Source organism: Photinus pyralis, unplaced genomic scaffold (assembly GCF_008802855.1).
Source record: "Photinus pyralis isolate 1611_PpyrPB1 unplaced genomic scaffold, Ppyr1.3 Ppyr1.4_LG7, whole genome shotgun sequence".
NCBI lineage: Eukaryota > Metazoa > Arthropoda > Insecta > Coleoptera > Lampyridae > Photinus > Photinus pyralis.
Window position 1 is genome coordinate 27,062,053 of NW_022170738.1, and position 19,766 is coordinate 27,081,818.

Here is a 19,766-nt window from a genome sequence, read left to right on the forward strand (position 1 = left end):
TACAGGGTTTCTCACACGATTATAATCTGCTCTAAGTGACGGCCGCTATAAAATTAGCATGAAAGTTGATGAGATTAAAAGCAATTGACCGATTTAACTTATCCTGCTAAACTGACAGATGAGCAACCAGACCACTAAACTATCGAATAGGAAATTTCACACGTCCAATCGTTTTGGATATGATCGAAGAATAGAAACGTTGGGGGCAAAAAATTAATTGTTAGACTTTCCAAGACGAAGAAGTAACTCGCAAAACTGGAATAACTACAAGAACTGCTTCAGAATTGAAAGTACCCAAAGTGATTTATTTATCACATCTTCTGGTGAATAGTTTTTATTAAAAATATCATCAGGCCATAAAGTTAAAAAAAGGCCTTTCAGCTGACGACATTTATTGAGGTTTTTATTATTTAAGTAGCTTCTGTGGTACAGCTTGCAATTAACAACGCCAAGCGTTTTGTATCATTTCGGTATCGAACTGGGTTAATGCGCGCAATTTAAGTAGGTAAGTACTTGGAATTGTTTTTCAGACCCTGATAACGGCTAATGGTGGTTAGCCGTTTACGACATACACTTACGTAAATTGTGTTCAAATAAAAACCAGCATAAAATACCGGTAATCGATTTGCTTCGCAAACACGTAAAAATCGTAGTGAATTTCAACAATTTCCCAGTTCGCTGCTTTAGACACACATTATAAGTAATTTAGGTTGATGATGTTGACATCCATAGCGAAACGTGACACCGAATCATTATTGTGTGTGCGATCAGTGACAGGTTTCCCTTATAGCACCAGTAAATTGACACAAAACTTAGGTACGCGTTATTGTTCAAATAGAAATGTAAACTTTCCTTCATTAAGAAAACCAAGAGGTATTCTTGAATGTACTTAATTTCCAACGCTTTAATTGCATTAAAACTATGGATTAAAGTGCACAAGGAATAACTTTCTTCTGCGACAGTGTGAAGATTTCTCACAAAAAAATACATACCTATTATTTATTGAGGAGAAAACCAGTTCATCATTCCGACATTTAGGAATTTGATTGACTACTCTAGTTCACCTGACGATGGATTGTTCAAATTCTTCAACTTTTCTTCTGTTTATTTATGTTGTTCAGATTTGTTTGGAATTTTCCCGACTCTTCCGTTACTCGCAATACTTCGGATATTTCAGATCGCTTTCTGGTCGATAGTTCCAGATCACTTTAAACATTATTTAATTTTCGCATTATCTAAGATCTTTCAATTGTTCCCATTCTTCAGCTTCATATTCCTCGCGCTCTTTTACTTTTATCTATACTTCTATTTTTTTCAATTTCTCACATCTGGTGGAAGCTCGTTTAGATTCGACGTCCGGTGTAACCGGAAATCGATGCAACTTTTGTGTTTAAAATGCAATGCCTATATTTTTTACGATATTTGAAAAGAGTAATCAATTTGCTGAACGACAACATAAAATATGCATATGTTTGATATACAAAAGAATACTGAAATTCGTTATTCAATAATTAGAAAATTTATGAAATCTATAGCATGCCGTGTGGCGTCAGGATGCACGATGCCTGTTGCATTACACGAGGAGATCCTATCGCGCAAAAGTAAATCTTAAAAACGTTAAAAGTTATGATCGAGTTTGAAACGCGTATATTGTTGGAGTCCACCCCTTCCTTATGAAGGGGTTGTGCAAGTAAGTATCGCACCTGGTATAGAAGCAGATTACGAGTAGAGCGAGGCCTGTCAGGCATTAATCAACTAATTAATCGCTAATTAAACTATGTTTTGTTGCTTTCATTTCCGCTAGGGAATTTGCCGTATGGTCCATAATTTTATTTTAGTTCTTTCGAAGTAACCACCCCCATTTGCTGAACTCGTACGATTCCTGCAACTGTCGTTTACTCTGGAGCTTCCGGCACAGTTCTGGAACCGCCGTTGTCCGTCTATTTACCTGGATCCTCCAAAACCGTACCCGATACCGCCGACCTCGGGTAGAAGCAGGGTTTTTGAATTTATTGGTGGCGCCCGAGAGATCGTAACGTCTCGACGACCGCCTTCGTTTCCGCCGAATATCAACAAAATCGGTTATTATTTGGAAAGGGTTTGTAACAATTTCAAAGCAAAAATCACAAGCATTCACAACTACTTATACTTAAAAGGTAATAGCCGTAAATCAACCGTAGTGCTATTAATGTACACTTTTAACTTAATTCATTACTATATTTCCATTGAAACTAATTTAATAATTATCGTGAAGCTAAAAGTGATTGTAAATCAATTTCTATCATCAACAAATAACTACGAATATTAATAACTCTTTTGATCCGTACCGTTATACGGTCCGTACGCTTAACAAAATAGAAAGTTTTGCAAAATTATGCCGTAGCTAAAAGATAAATTGACGGTTTCGAAGACGAGGCTGAACAGTAAATTAGTATGTAAATTTAATAATAGAGTTCAAACTAATGATTTACCATTAATAAACGATGAGCTTTCTTCCGTTCCGCCTGCAAAGTGGTATTGTTTATTGTCTTTTGAGTAATATCAGTAATTTGTTGAAATATCGTGTTTCATCGATTTTCTTAAATCTTAATAGTAGATTTCTAATCAGTGTATTAATTCCTTCGTCCTTTTTACAACCCGAATAATGCAGAACGTCAAGTAAAGTCGTCTATAGGTATAGGAATGATATCCTTACCATTTTTGAAACATTAGAAATTGTCCCATGCGTTTAGAGACTCGACCAACAAAATTGACGCATAAATACTGATGGTGGTTAGCACGTGAAATTTATTTCCCCAGTGAAATTCGTACACTGACATCAAAATACATATTCTGCTTTCTACACAGAATTAGAAATAGAAAAATTTCTTTCACAATAACAAAAACCCAAAAACACCTTATGAATGACAAAGAAAAGTGCATTTAATTGCATCAACTCAAGAACAGTACGTATGCCACAAGAATGTTACAATTACCTATCTTTAAAAAAAATAACAAAGAGCATTTTTGTAACACATTGCTATCACATGTTTCTGTAACTAATTTGTGTAACGACAATTTGTACAATCTATTGAGGGGGGCTACATCTCTAGAGAGCCTTTTATACATTCTTACGTAACAGAAAACATTCTAACATTCAACTGAAGTTACAGTTAACATTTCCTTTAAATTTAGCATTCATTATTAAGAAGCGAAAGTTTTAAACTAAGTATGTGCCACCCAATATTTGAAAAACTTGCTCTTGCGCTGTGCTTTTTCTTGGTTTTAGGTTTTATGTATCAGTGAAATAGGACGTTGTTTACACAACAATATAAATAAAATTAACAATTAATAGTTATTTAGCATTAGTGTAGTTCAAAAGCTGAATTTCGTACGGGCGACGTGAGTTAAGATGGAAATCATTTTTCGCAAACCCGCCGCATAAGCCGCAACTAGCTCAGGGATGATAACAGATAAATTCGGTAGAGCATATAAAACCTTCGAAAGCTTTCGTAACGTACTATAGAGTTGAGCGCCACCCAGTTTCGTTAATCTTTTTAAACCTTTTTTGAATTTTTTAAATCATTTCAAATTATGTCATGAAAAAAAAGTTTGGTTGCCATACCTATAACTCTTTCCTTCACATTTTTTTAAAGTGCGTAATAACAACACTTCCGATATCTGTATGCATCGAAAGTACCGCCATGTACAAATATTATATAAACATTAACAATTTAAATTATCTGTCGTTCTAAATCTATACAATAATAAATTACTCGAATGCAAACAAAATCAGAAACCTACTCTATATAAATATAAAAGTTTGTATAGAAAAAAAAGTGACCTCAAAGAAATTCTTATACTTTCTTCTACAAAAAATTAAATACTAATTGAAATTAAATTAAAATAATTAATTAATCCATTAGCAGATTTAAATTTATCCCATAAATACTTTAAATTTTTTGTTTCATTGTTATTGATTATAAAATCGTGTCACTCTTTAAATTTTATTATCCCGCTTGTATTTTGTAGGGATTATGCAAATGCGTTTATAATGCAACAAAATTTTGGGAAAAATGCATATTTTCGCAATTCATAAAAACTGGTCCAATAGGTTCTTGAGCATCGCAAATATAACCAAAACTACAGTCACAACATGCATCTGGTATTTAGAGATCGTTGTCTACCGACATCGACATATTACCGCGCACTACTGCCATGTCTAAAAATATGAGGAGGATAATGGCATTGACGAAAAACCGCAGAAACAAGGCCGGCTTCACTAAACGACATTAACCTTCAGTATTTATCTGACGCGAAGGAAACAAAGCTTTCAATAATTTAGTAGTCATTTTCCTACAAGGTGTGTAATATTTTATTTTGAGATTCCGAACGCGCCATGCATTTTAAAATTTAATTGTATTCTATTACAGGAGTGAATTCTTGTTGTATGACCACACAAACACCAACAATTAGATACAAGAAGGTGATGTTTTAACTAGTAGGTAAGTGCGTGGAATGTACATTTCTCTAAAATTAGTTGTCAAATATTTTTCGCCGCTAGTGAAAAGTTCCTTGGCGCTTAGCCAATCTAATTTTAGATTGTCTTGCCAATTTTAGCATTTCACTGATACTATATAGACTAGATTAATATCTCAAGCTCTTATATAATTTTTGTTGCACTATTTACCGATTTTTATTTTTTTTATAACTATCGTGCAGGGATGAAATAAGCTAAAAATAACAAAAACAAAGATGGTGAAAGGCGAATTTATAGAATTTTTCATGCCAATGTCTTAGGTAAAATGTAAATACTATCGCCATTACAAAAAAATAGGACTGACACATAGCACACAGTGTAATAATGAATCGGACATTGAAATAGGGAGGTTGAACTTATTTAAATCTTCTACCATTCACCAATATTTGATATGGACTGCATTAAAGGCCTAATCACAAATATTTATGTTAGCTGTTTCCTTTCTATAAAGGTGCCATTGACTAAACATGAAATAAACAATTTATAAATTTAGAACATTTCACTCGTAATAATTTATAGGAGTGAAGCACGCATACTTATAGATGTTGCCAAATTGTTGATGCACGAAATGACGGAAGAGGTATCACTTTATTTTCGGAATTTTTGTTGATTACCTATTATCCCTCCTATAAATTGTAATTGTTCAAATAAAGTGCTGTTTCTATAACCACTGAACAGAACACTGGTGTATTTCCCGAGGACCAACGCTGATCTGGGGTGGTTCACTTCATTTTGTAGATAAATTGCTCTGTGAATGTTTCAAATAACGTTTACGCGAATCGATGGCTTAAGTTTGTCGCTAGCTTGAGTTCTTCATACAGACTGTTTAGAGCAGTTATTTAAAAAACATTACTAAAATCCTCGTGTGGGATCGAAGGGACTTTCAGCGCATTTTTGTGTGACAGATCAGTATCCTATCAGCCATCAATAAGATCTTGTCGCAGGCTATCACATTCCCTTTGTCAGTACCCACTTCCGAAGTCCCGTTCACCCGCAATTTGCGTTTGTAGTTTTGACTCCACCATCAGTGGCATCAGGGGCCACCACATTCTTTTGTCGGTACCCACTTCCGACCGCGATTCGAGCTCTAAGAAACTTTTGGACGGCCAAAGTCGACTACCCCTCGAAGACGCGCTACGCGAAGATAGAAAAAAACTGGAAAATCACCACGTCAGTATAACGCGCTCTGGGATGGCGCCCACATGTCGCCGACCCCCCTTGATGTAGCCCTTCCCTATAGTTGTTAATGACACGACCCTGCTAGGTGCATGTAAATATATGTACACTCCTCGTCTTTCAAAAAGCGTTCTTCTACGAGCCCGCAGTTACTGCCAGCCGGCCAAAGTGAGATTAAAAGCTACCTTTTTATAAATAAATTTGCAAAAATGCGCTAAAAATGTGCCAAATTCTTGACAGAACAAGCTTCCTAGCTCAAATCAAAAATCGCGTGTAGGTTTATATTTGAATCTTACGGGACAGGTGTGTGAATATATACATAGCATCATTAAATTGGTCCCACCATATGAAGAATATTTTATATGAATCATTGTTTGATACCGCCGCTAGTTTCCCCAATAACCGACTGTCTCAAGATAAATGGGACATCCTGTAGTTGGGTGCGCTATTCCCCCACTTTCTCTGTCTGTCGGTCCGTCTGTCCGTCCGCCCGAGGCCTTAACTACTCCTACAGTTTTCTATATATTTAGTTCCTTCTTTTTTTTAATTCGGTAGCTTATAGCTCTGGTGCGCATGCGCAGTGTAGGTGCGTTCTGCACAGTACGAGATTCCTTATTTATGAAGATATTTCTTTGAAATTTTGACCATGGATGCCTCTAGTAAAGAAAAACATGAAGCACATAGCTATAGCCTTTTGGGAACTACCAATGCATAGAAAAAGTTACAACCTTTTTACTTTATGATACGTTCTTTTCTTTCGTAAATACCTCGGACTGGGCCCCACGGAGTTGCGACTACACGCGCTTTTTCTACTTTTGTTTGTGTTTATTACTAATAATTAATTTATTGTCTCCAGTGAAGCAATATTGCACCATGTTAATATCCATATTTAAATGGAAAACTTCGCGCTTTAATAAAAACGTGGAGTACTATTTGAAAAACATTTGTATGATACGGGAAATTTTGCTATACCCCTTACATGTATAAACAAGTTTAAAAAGTCGTTATGCAAACCATTTTGCACCATTCTACCATGCCAACAAACGTCGTACCTACTTCAGAAACATTAAAAGGGGAAGGAATAGCCAGTATAGCCTCTATCTTCTTCGGGTCAGCTAAAAAACCATCGCTATTGACCAAATAGCTTAACTAATTGAGTTCTGGGTGACAAAAATTACACCTGTCTTGGCGAACGGTCAGACGAGCAAGGTGTTTTTCAAAGGTTGGGATAACAATGACAATATCCCCAAGGTAAACGAAAAAAAGGGTTCTAAATCAGCACCAGGAATACCATCTGGTAGATTTCAGGAGAATTGTGTAAACCAAAAGGCATACGAGTGAAATGAAACAAACCACATACTTATAGATACTGTGAAAGCAGTGAATGAGGGGTAAAGGTATTTGCCAGTAAGCGGAACGAATATCGATACTTGTCAAAAAGTTAGCGTCTCCCTAACGATCTAAAATGGAAATAAGGTATGGTAAAGGATATGCGTCTTTCTGAGTTATAGCATGTACGTTTCTATAGTCAACACAAAAACATTTTTCCTTTTAACAAACACTATTGGACTAGCCAAGGACTAGTGGAGCGTTCTTGTCCAATTCCTTGTTTGCAACTTGTAGTAAAGTAGGAGAAAGAGGATAAAATCTTGTTCATAATATCTTGTTTAATCGGCTCAGAAGTAGTTATATGTTCGATAAAGTTAGTACAGCCTAAAGGTGATGAATTATCAATATATTTAGTGACGAGGTCTTGGTACTTTGCAAAAAAGGGATGAACTCGTAGTCAGAAAATACTTATCGAAATATACTTCCGCAGGAATAACGGAGGTAACATTGTCCAAATGACTATCACAAGAAATATATTAATTATAATCTGAGCTCAGAAGGGCGCTCTCTGCCAATAATATGCAATCAGATAAAACACAACAAGAAAGGGTTAGTGATAAGCGCGGCATATACATGCGAGAAAAACTAACGTTTGTCACGTCGAGCGACTAGAAAATTGAAATTGTAACCAACACTTAATGGAAAGGAATAATTTAATTTACACTATCTAGCAAAAGCAAACGTTTGACTCAGCACAAGTTGTCGATACAAAATCGGTAATACATATACAAAAGCTTGCACGTAACGTTAACTTCAAAAACTAATGTACAATGCAAAAATGACTAAATTTCTATACAACAAAAGTAATCTGAATGTTTGAAACGTAATCAAGCTAAAACGAGCAAACTCTTTGTAATGACATCCGTAACGTAAATAAATATCGCAGATATCGTATATCGTAACTTATATGTCCCTCAACTCGAAACTCAAAATGGCGGTTCCGCGAAAAAAAAAGCAATAGGGGCAGTAAAGCGTATAAAGCAAATTAAAAGAGAAAAACTTCACCAAAAATATCACACGGCCATTAAAACCATTATTAAAGGTAACGACGAAGTTTGTCAGCAAATATAGCATCGTTTTTTTTAAGTCACGATCGAATCTGCTTTTCAATACAGGGAGTGCGCACGCAGAAGATCAAAGAAAAGAAAATTTTATAACCACAGAAACTACATTTGAATGACGTCTAGCGAAAGAATAATGAACTATGAAATAAAAACAATACTACAACGAGAACTTACACGAGAAACACACATATGGCGTAACGGTTACTAAAAGGAATATAAATTTTAGATGATGAATGTAAATAACCTCACACAGTACTGGAAAAAAAGAACAGAGATTTTTTTAGACTGGATGCTCGGTGACACTTGAGGACGCCCTGTTGCGCTCGAGGATGTTGAGTTTCTATTACCTTTTACCGATGTACTGGTACAGTCTTACGTCAGTCAAAATCGTATTTATAAATTTGACGGTCGGCTTACCGTTTTTCTTGGAGTTAAGACCATCAAATCCAACAATTAACAAATTCAACCAAAAGAAGTCCACATAACATCAAGATCGTACAAGTCATTGAAAGTAACTTTGTTTTTTTTAATTTTCGTTGGGTTTAATGATCATTAAATTTGTTTCGGTTAGATTTAATATAACAGAGAGTTTAATTTTAGATTTAAGGTGTTTGTAATTTTTAATTTTGTCACGTATGTTTACGAACACAATAAATTTAGAGTCTTGTGTAGTTGGAGCAAGCCGAGTGCGTGACTTAAAAAATAGTATGTGAAAATAAATGCAATTGAATTTGGTTTTGGCCAATGAGCAAACAGGGTGTAATTAAATGTAACACAACTCACCTATTTGTCTTGAAGTGGAGAAGAGGCTATTAAACCTAGCACAATATTGTGATCCACAATTTTGCTAGAATGTTAAACCAACCTGATATAGTGTTTCATGCTGTAAAATGTAGAACATTCATAACTTGAGACATAAATTATGAGTATCTGAGAATAGCACGTTAATGTTTTTATGAAGAGTTTGGCTACGATGATCCATACAGCATTTCAAGGAAATAATATAAGAATTGTAAACCAGACGGAAGTTCACTAAAATTCTATTTAATCATTGCTAAAAGTAAAAAAGCAAGTCGACCACAACTAATTGTTACAATTATCAAATAAAGACGTAAGCTCCATAGTCAATAAAATTTCCATTAGTGTATTTTCAAAGTGCACTTAAAAGTTAAAACATTCAAAAAACCATGGAGTACTTCACCCATTAAATAACATACGCGGAAGTGACGAGTTTCTTACCTTTCGGCCGTTAACCGTACGGCTCACTATAATAAAATGTCAAATTTAGTTCTGGGCCACGGACCAAACTTTACGAAGAGTAAATTTTTCAGAGAAGTCGTAAATAAATGACTGATTTAACGACGGCGAGGTAATCAATTTCGGAGAGAACTCTTTAAACGTTCATTTAATTAGCAGGTACAAATCGCTACAGCTTTCTCAAGATCATATTTATGAAAGACTTTTACCAGCTTAATTTAATCAATACCTCGGCAAACAGTCAAAACTGAAATCTATTCACCCGTACTAATTATTTTCAACAGATATTTATGTTTTGGCTCACTACACGCCCGACAAAAACTATTCTAAACCGCTAATTAAATTGCACAATTTGTTTGGTGGGGCCTCTATTAATTATACTGTGCGTCAAGATCGGTTCAAATTTATGATCAGCATCGTCTGAGACTTTCGTAGAAATTCTGTAACGGGCCGTTACAATTTCATTTTTATTAGAAATCATGATGTAAATTGCAATTTTTTGTTTGGGGAGAGCTAATTAACAACCGATTTGAAGATGCGTTGCAAAAAAATTACCTATCGCGTTTAAATGAAAGTATACGTACGTAATTTTCAAGTGACGTTTAGCTGTTTTTAAATAATCTATGTCTATCGTGGTCAATGAAATCCATAGGATGGAGGTCTTTTTAAATTAATTCTTTGGCAATCAAATAACTGGAGATGATCTAGGCAGCTACCGAGATTTTGTCAACTTCACTTTATTTTGAGGATAATCCCAACATTACGCTGTTATTATTTTATCGATTGGTTGATCTAAGTGCAGTCAAGCCTTTAATAAATAATAGCGATCTCCTAATTAAGCTTGTAGCAACGACTAACGAGCCATGTTCGGTAAAGAAATAAACTGGTAGTTGTGCTCGTTAACTGATATAATTGACAATAGGTATGAAAGTTGAGAAAATTGCGCTTTAGGACATTTAAACTGTCGTATTAAATTATTTCTAACCTGCGAACATTACATGATAATTATTGTACAAGTTTTGCTCTACTTCGTTTATTTAAACGTCGTTAAATCTACCTAATGAACGGCTAGATTGCAATTTTCTTTTTTTGTTCTCGCCCAGTTTTCTCTCAAAAGACTGTTCAGCTCCAGCCACATAGTGCAAATTTTACCTAACTAATTCTCCTACACTACACGCAGATGTTAGCCTAGGAATCCTGGCTCTCATTAATACTTATTTCTTTAATTTTGGAAGATTCGCAGTTTTTAATAGATTCTTATTATTTGATCTTTTATTTGAAGTAGCGCACGGGACAAATGAGGGATATCGTTGGCAAAAGTTAAATTTATACGTTAATTAAGTTTGAGGAAAGGCAATGGGTGACATTTCACTCATATAAACACACTAAACGATTAACAACAAATACACAAAGGGAGAGATATTCTATTCATTTGCAATTAGAAAAAGCATATTTACGAAGCATTCAACCAATAAAATAGCATCAAATGGGGTTTAACCTAGAATAAGCAGATTACATCTTCTGTCGTTTTGAAATGGTTATATGTACTTTAAAATCCCGGAAGCCGACCTCCCGCATTACAGACCTCTTTTATTGCAGACATCTTGAGAACCGAAGCGGTGACATTACATTTGATATGGTACTGGCTATGTCAAGTTCGAATTTCATGCAATTCGGTTCACAAATGGCCGAGGTGATAAAAATTATCAAAGTCCGCATGTAAGATCGAAGGGACTTCAACGCATTTTTGTGTGACAGATCACTATTCTATTAGCCAGTTTTGACTCCAACATCAGTAAGATCTTGTCGGGGGTTACCATATTCCATTTGTCGGTACCCATCTCGGACGTCCCGTTCACCCGCGACGCGCGTTTGAAATTTCGACTTCACCATTCGGATTCTGAATTACGATTGGAGGGTGGACAGGATCAACGCGTGTCTAGGTCTCAATTTCGGACCCTTTTTACTACCTCCCTAGAGACTAGAGTCGTCTGACCTCTCAACGCCATCCCACACGTGAGATGAACCTAACTATGCTGGAAAGAGAGGCGGTTCTTATCGTAGTCACAGCTTGCTCTCTCACGTGGAGAACTAGCGGAGGTAAACCCAGGAGGACCTCCATGACGTCTGTGGGAGTTGTTCGCATCGCGCCCGTGCAAGCAAGGCACGCAGGTCTTTACACATGGTTAAGAAGTGCTACGGTTGTGGAGGGTGTGGTTGTTGGCCACCAGATAGTTGTTCCATAACAGAGCGTAGGTCTCACCTCCGTGTACAGTCACAAGACAGTCTTCGGAATGGTTCCTAAAGTCTCCCAATTGCGCGGCGACTTTGCTAGAAAGTCCTATTGCGGCTTTGCCCTTGATATTTTTGCTCCAATTCAGTTTTTTTGTCAAGTGTGATTCATAGATATTTCACTGACACTGAAAATTGGAGGGCTTCTTGGAATAGTAGGAGTTCGAAGACCCTTTACCTTTCTTTTTCTTAACGTTGCGAGCTCGAGCCCTGGCCTGTGGTCAGCTTGTCCATTCCCAAGGACCAAATGTAGCGTCATGCGGCTCGAATTGTAGCTTTAGGGTTGTAAGTCCTAATGTACATCCGTCCCGGAGGACCAAATGTAGCTTTTACTGGCATCGGAACACTTGTGGTAACGCGCACCAATTCGTTTAAAGGTGAAGTTAAAGAAACAAATAGACTCAAAACCGTTCCCATGCAATTTCTAATTGAGTGTAAAAAATTGGGGACACTACATGTTTCGACTTACGTCATCATCAGGTGTAATCTACAAGATGGAATTAAAGGTTTGAGGAGAGTATATAATTACCTTACAATTTTAAAACGAATTTCTCTAATACTAAATTCCGCAATACATATAAAGGAGGGGGACTTGGTCGACAGTCTTCCAATACTAACTTCAAATTTATTCTACTACAGAAAATACTTTCTATTGTTGATATGGTGCTAACGATGCCAAGTCTTCTCTTCGGAAAGCGATTATAAGGCGGATATCCCCTTTTTCGAAAAAATGCAAATCTTGCACAAACTGACGCAAGTTCGAAAAAAGCGCTCGTAGGAATGGTAATTGCGTCTTTCATTGTGAATCGTACTCTTATATAGCTCCGAATATATGTAGGCCGATAGTAACAGTGCGCCCCGAATTAATAATACGACAGGGCATGTTGCAAGTTTTTCTCAATTCATCACCGAAACTGAAAGGAACTTTGTAATTTCCCTCTCGCTAATGTTGAAAATGAACTTATGGCCTTACGTTTGACCGATTACCTAAAATGTCGATGGCTACAGCAATGAGTAATAATTGAATGGATTATGTATAGCTAAAAATTGTTTTGAAACCAATTAAGCTACCACCTTCTGGATGCCAGGAAGAGTGAAACTATCTGGTATGATGATTGACCAGTTGCGGTGTATTCCTCGAGGTGCTTTTGGAATCGAGTTACGCACTTATCTCTCAATTTGGAGGATATAAATTTAGATTTGTTAATACGTAAGTGACCGCCATTTGCTTAGTCACCTTTGTTGTATAGAGTATTTTTTTAGATTACGGCATCCGCAGACGGAACTAATTTAATTGTCAATATTATTTATAACCCTCTTATTAATTTTAGGTATGTGAAATTTTGTGTTCGTAGAGAAGCTACATGTGATTTCTTTCAGGGTTCTCGTTTCCGGTTTTAATTATTAGTTTGGGTTTCAATCATAGTCCCAAGCTGTAATTTCTACAACCATGACTACTTCCTTTTACCTACGTCGGCAATTACTGCATTAAAGGTAAGATTTTATTGTTACCTGTACTTTCATTGTCGGTATAAGTTTGCTCGTAATCAGTTTACACTTAAGAATTTTTGTGAGTAGTGTATTGTAAAAATTAACACATGTAGCCTTACAGGTTATTGCAAATTGATGATATTATTGTTACACCTAACGGTATCGGAATTCATGTTCCGAGATTCATTATTGATGCAAAGCATTTTTAATTAATATATGGATTTTGAAGCCCTTCAAATCTTAGTTGATGGATGTCGACGTAAAATAGCGGCGTATCCATTATTGCAAAACGGACAACTGGTCATTTATTTTATTTAAGGTCGTCCCTCGTTCTTTCATTTAATTCTGCAGGGATAACGCTAGGTCACACAAATAAAATACAAGTTTTTAAACAATTTGTTTATTTTCTCACGGAGCAGGTCTATAGTCTCCTATTCATACTAATGAATATTCGTCTTGTCTATATGCTGCATACCTGTGCACTTAAACGTTTAGTAACGGAATAAGCATTACTTACCTACGTTATACTTATATAACAAAATGTTTGTTATATTTCACGTACACGTTGTTTAACTAATCATTATAAAAATCATGCAGACAGCAAATCATTCAACTTCATTATATAAGAACTGACCTAATAAAGAGTATTTTTAATTCTTCCTCTCCATAACTTCTTTGTAATCATTTGGCATTCAAACTTCATAGTCTTTTCCGATTAATTGGAACTCCAACTTCAGAAGATGGTTTACCATCTCAAAAATTACCAAGATAATTGGAAGCACTGGAACTCATTTGTAGCCGTGGAACATACAAAAAGTGAAACTAAAATACCAATAAGTCACAATAATGTATTAAAGTATCGAACGCGTTTCAACAGCAAGACGGTCATCATCAGTAAACAACTGAACGATACGGTCTCGTTTATTGGCGTTTTGCTTACTTTTTGTACCTTGACATCTGGCTGTGTCTGATACATTGTGGTTTTATTAGTTCCAATTGTACCTCGGGTCACAGGATGCTGGACATTTAAAGTACCAGTGGGAAATACAGTGTTTATCAACCGACCTAGGCAGCGAAATATCCATGAGGGAGAAGAAGAGCGAAAGAAATAAAAGCGGGTGTGCAAGCACCTCGCGAACAAACAGGACTTTTTTGAATGAATTTTTCTAATATTATATAGAGTAGTATGTTTTCAGACGATGATCCTGTGTACGTGCTAAGTGACATGAAAACAGAGTATTGCGACAGCTACTCAAAGGTAGTAACTGAGTAAAATTTCATTCAAGTGGATCAAGTGGTAGTGGCTTATCTGTCATTGTTTCAGCTGTTTGTTTTGCAAATTGTTTTTATTACCTTCTTTTAAGCATGAGACAGAGATCGAATTGTTGCCTTGACGGAAGGTAGTTTTTCATTCGCAAATCATCTCTGCTAGAACCAATTCATTATCATGCGCTGTTTTCAATCTAATCATGAAACAGGTAGGCTCTGAATGGGCATCTGCGACATCTGTAGTCTCACAACTTATCTTAGCACTTGCTCCTAAACACCGACAGCAAAGTTTAACCTGTTACAGGCAGCGATAGAATTACAACCTGGAGTGGCAATATTATTTATAGTGGTGCTAAGTAATGAATCTCGCTTTTGTTCAAGAAGGCATCATGGTTATGAAATGAAGTTGTGGCGAAGAGGCTGGGTATTCATATTCATACATAAGTCGCGCCACAATGGATTTTTTGAAGCCATTATTCTCTGGTACTTTTGACCGGTCACTGCGTTCACCAGATTTAATGCTTCCAGATTTCTGTTCGTGGGGTGCTTGAAATCAAAGGTTTGTTTTGCTGTGTGCAATGGTATGTGATCACTACACCAATCACAAAACACCTGTTCAGCTAGCTGAAACAAATCAAAATTGAAACATAGAATTTTATAATCTCCCCTAATATTGATTTAAAATTTCTCAATTTCTGAGACTCAGTTGCCTCTATCAACTCCCGAACCTCCCCTTACCTACACAACTTTTGATTAACACCTGAAATAAATCTGAATAGAAAAAATCCGACATGAAAACTGTATCTGGGTCGCACTTTGGATTCGTGTAAACACACAATTAATTGATTGACAATGACAAACATTTATTCCGAAACATAATGGAAAAGTTTTTTTTAATAATCCAAATAATCTGGCCGTACAAGGTTTGCGATACTAGGCGCACTTAACACAAACGCTGACAAGTTAATGTGATTTATGTAGAACTCCATGATAGGCTTTGTCGTGTTAATTAATAAATCAAAGTATAATAAAAAACCTATAATTTTTATTGTTTTTCTATGGGCTATCGATTTCGCCTTATAGGGCTTCATCAGGCCGTAGCTGAAATATATATATATGCTAAACGCGTGAAATTTTTCAAAATCTATCTTACCGTCTACTGAATTACATTTTTTAACAAGATGGAAATGTATGATGTAATGTCCATATTTTTATATAAAATTGAATGTATGGGTGAGCGCTGAAATTGAATTAAAGGTTAGTAAATCGTATATCAGAAATAAATTAATTACTTACATGTTTTAAGTGTAGTGTGTGTGTGTATCAGTATGTGAGGTTATGTATGAGGCAGTGGCGTGTTATGTGAATGGGCAACGTATTTATAAAGATGATTATCATTGAATTCAGTTATGTCATTTATTAATTTGAAATTAGGATCTTGTAACGCTTTGTGAATTTCATAGTGTTCTAGTATTGTTAATTTTTTGTAATTGTTGGTTTTGTGTAGAATTTTTGTATTGTCTATTGATATTGTGTGTTTTGTGTTATTTATGTGGGTACCTATTGCTGAATGTGGTTTGTTTTTGTTGTGTTCGGTGAATCTTGTTAGCAATTTTCTTGTGGTTTGTCCTATATATATGCAGTTGCAATCGTTACATGTGATTTTGTATATTCCTGACTGTAAATGATGTGGTTCCTTTGGTTTGTAGTTGGTTAGAATTTTTTGTAATGTAGGGTGTGTGGTGTTAGTGAGGGTGATGTTGTAGGGGTTTAGTGCTTTTTGTAGGTGTGTATGTATGTGTTTGTAGTATGGGATGGTTATGTATTTATTGCTGTGTTTATGATGTGGATATATGTTTTTGAGCAAATGTTTGTACTTGATTCTTTTAAAAATGTTATTAATGAGGGTAGGTTTGTAGTTGTTATTTTGAGCTATCTGAAGGATCGTGTTGTATTCGTTATGAAAATCTAATGGGTTTAGGGGGGTGTTTAGTAGTCTATTAAAGAGGAAGTTGAAGGCGGCCATTTTTATGTTAGGTGAGTGATAGGAGTTGTAGGGTATTATAACATCAGTGGTAGTTGGTTTCCTGTATATATTGTATGATATGTGGTTGTTATTGTTATATAGAGTGATGTCTAGAAAGTTAAGTGTGTTATTTGATTCTGTTTCTAATGTAAATTTTATGTCTGAAATATTGTTAATAGTTGTGTGGAAGTGATGAAGTTGTTCTATTGTCCCACTCCAAATGACAAATATGTCGTCTACATATCTTAACCAGGTGGTAACATGTTTGAAATTTGGTAGATTTTTAATTCGAAGTTCAAGGTGATCAATAAAGATGTTTGCTAATAGTCCACTTATGGGATTTCCCATAGGTAGACCGTCTTCCATTTTGTAAGTTTTATTGTTAAACATGAAGAAATTTAAGTTTGTGACATGTTGAAATAATTTTAGTAGAATATTGATGTCGATTGGATCGAGGTTGTAGTTTTTTCTGAAATCATCGTTATCATATAACAAATCTGAGAGTATCTGTAGTGTTTCTGTTTTAGGAATATTAGTGTACAAGTTTACAATGTCGAAAGATATCATTGTGAATGTTTTGTGTTGGAGTTGTAGTTTGTTAATTTCTTGAATGAGTTGATTGGAGTTTTTTATGGATTGTGTGGATTTGTATTTAAATTTATGTATCATGATGTTGTTTAGTAGTTTAGCTAAGTTGTGTATGGGTGAGTTTGTTGATGCTGTAATTGGGCGGATTGGTTTATCTTGTTTGTGTAATTTAATTAAACTGTAAAGGATCGGAATTTTTGGGTTTCTGTTTTTTATTGTGTATGGTGTGTTTGTGAATTTATGTAATGTGTGTTGTGATTCAAGTAATATTTTGTTTGTGATTTCTATATATTTATTGATTGGATTGTGTTTTATTGTGTTGATGTTATTATCTGAAAAGAATTGTTCCGTTTTTGATATGTAGTCTTTGGTTTCGATAATTACCAAACCTGCGTTTTTGTCAGCGCATGTAACTGTGAGGTTGTGGGTTTTGATTTTTTGTTGTAAAGTTTTTATAGTGTGTGTAATGTTTTTATAGGTAGTGTTAGGAGTGTATTGCGTTTTACTAACCTTTTTGTTCAAGATTTTAATGACGTTTTCTTTGGCGTGGTTGTATGCTGGAAGATGTTTTAGTTGAGCTTCAATTAACATGTTACCACCTGGTTAAGATATGTAGACGACATATTTGTCATTTGGACTGGGACAATAGAACAACTTCATCACTTCCACACAACTATCAACAATATTTCAGACATAAAATTTACATTAGAAACAGAAGCAAATAACACACTTAACTTTCTAGACATCACTCTATATAACAATAACAACCACATATCATACAATATATACAGGAAACCAACTACCACTGATGTTATAATACCCTACAACTCCTATCACTCACCTAACATAAAAATGGCCGCCTTCAACTTCCTCTTTAATAGACTACTAAACACCCCCCTAAACCCATTAGATTTTCATAACGAATACAACACGATCCTTCAGATAGCTCAAAATAACAACTACAAACCTACCCTCATTAATAACATTTTTAAAAGAATCAAGTACAAACATTTGCTCAAAAACATATATCCACATCATAAACACAGCAATAAATACATAACCATCCCATACTACAAACACATACATACACACCTACAAAAAGCACTAAACCCCTACAACATCACCCTCACTAACACCACACACCCTACATTACAAAAAATTCTAACCAACTACAAACCAAAGGAACCACATCATTTACAGTCAGGAATATACAAAATCACATGTAACGATTGCAACTGCATATATATAGGACAAACCACAAGAAAATTGCTAACAAGATTCACCGAACACAACAAAAACAAACCACATTCAGCAATAGGTACCCACATAAATAACACAAAACACACAATATCAATAGACAATACAAAAATTCTACACAAAACCAACAATTACAAAAAATTAACAATACTAGAACACTATGAAATTCACAAAGCGTTACAAGATCCTAATTTCAAATTAATAAATGACATAACTGAATTCAATGATAATCATCTTTATAAATACGTTGCCCATTCACATAACACGCCACTGCCTCATACATAACCTCACATACTGATACACACACACACTACACTTAAAACATGTAAGTAATTAATTTATTTCTGATATACGATTTACTAACCTTTAATTCAATTTCAGCGCTCACCCATACATTCAATTTTATATAAAAATATGGACATTACATCATACATTTCCATCTTGTTAAAAAATGTAATTCAGTAGACGGTAAGATAGATTTTGAAAAATTTCACGCGTTTAGCATATATATATATTTTCAGCTACGGCCTGATGAAGCCCTATAAGGCGAAATCGATAGCCCATAGAAAAACAATAAAAATTATAGGTTTTTTATTATACTTTGATTTATTAATTAGCTGACAAGTTAACTTTGCTTTATAACACAGAATTAAATGACAATAAAAAGACTTGATGAATAAAATGTCTGTGGCTGTTTCGGACGGTACAAACTTTAAACTTTTATCTTTTAATAAGAAGAGAACCTCAACGAAAGGCCTCGCTGTACAATAGCTTCCTTTTTCAAATCAACGAAACTGTTTCTGTAATCAGACAACACGCATTAAACTTCTCACAAAACACTTTAGTTAATTTGCTTCTGCCCAGATTTATTATAAAAAATGACGAACTGCATCTTCAACAAAACTAATAGGACTGACGGCCCGTAAAAAAATCGCGTATACAAATTTACACCCTTTGTTAACCGTCGCGAAACTGAGAAGCAGCAGCCTATAGGACTATAGGAAACCATACCAGCTCCTACTGGGTTATCATTCTAAAATTCTAAAATATTAATGGTGCAAGAAGAAGAGGGTGCCTCTTCTTCTAAATGACAAGAGCTTTCGGGTGCAATAACACCCACTGAAATATCTGAAATTGGTATGCTTAGCAGCAAGTTGCAAGTAATTGTTTAGTTTAGTTATGTAGTCGTACCATGGCTATGAACTCTCTAATTGTTCTGCCTTTACCCCTTTTTTACCCCCCTCATTGGTTACTATAGGTCTTATGTGATCGTCCCTCCTGAAATTATAAGCTTTCGCTTCCATTTACATCATTTTTTCATAAAATGAATATTTATACAGGGCGATTCAAAATTGTGTGCAAAGATTTTAAGTGCACCTCTAAAAGCATTATGCGGGTCACTCTGTAATTGGGCGAAAGCCTGTTGAGGGCCCATACC

General features: G+C 35.3%; 1 protein-coding gene and 1 long non-coding RNA gene across 2 annotated transcripts; one reads left to right on the forward strand and one right to left on the reverse strand.

Moving 5' to 3' along the window:
• Nucleotides 1-15,427: 15,427 nt before the first annotated feature.
• LOC116176888 lies at nucleotides 15,428-16,434 on the reverse strand. The gene is made up of 3 exons (XR_004146540.1): nucleotides 15,754-16,434; nucleotides 15,611-15,697; nucleotides 15,428-15,558 (listed from the first exon to the last, which is right to left on the reverse strand). It is a non-coding gene; the product is annotated as an uncharacterized LOC116176888 (long non-coding RNA).
• A 362-nt stretch (nucleotides 16,435-16,796) lies between these two features.
• On the forward strand, nucleotides 16,797-18,811 carry LOC116176144. Its single transcript, XM_031494619.1, has 3 exons — nucleotides 16,797-16,852; nucleotides 17,680-18,653; nucleotides 18,710-18,811. Exons 1-2 carry the CDS (start codon nucleotides 16,797-16,799, stop codon nucleotides 18,611-18,613), a joined length of 990 nt encoding a protein of 329 aa, XP_031350479.1. The 3' UTR covers nucleotides 18,614-18,653; nucleotides 18,710-18,811.
• Nucleotides 18,812-19,766: the final 955 nt, after the last annotated feature.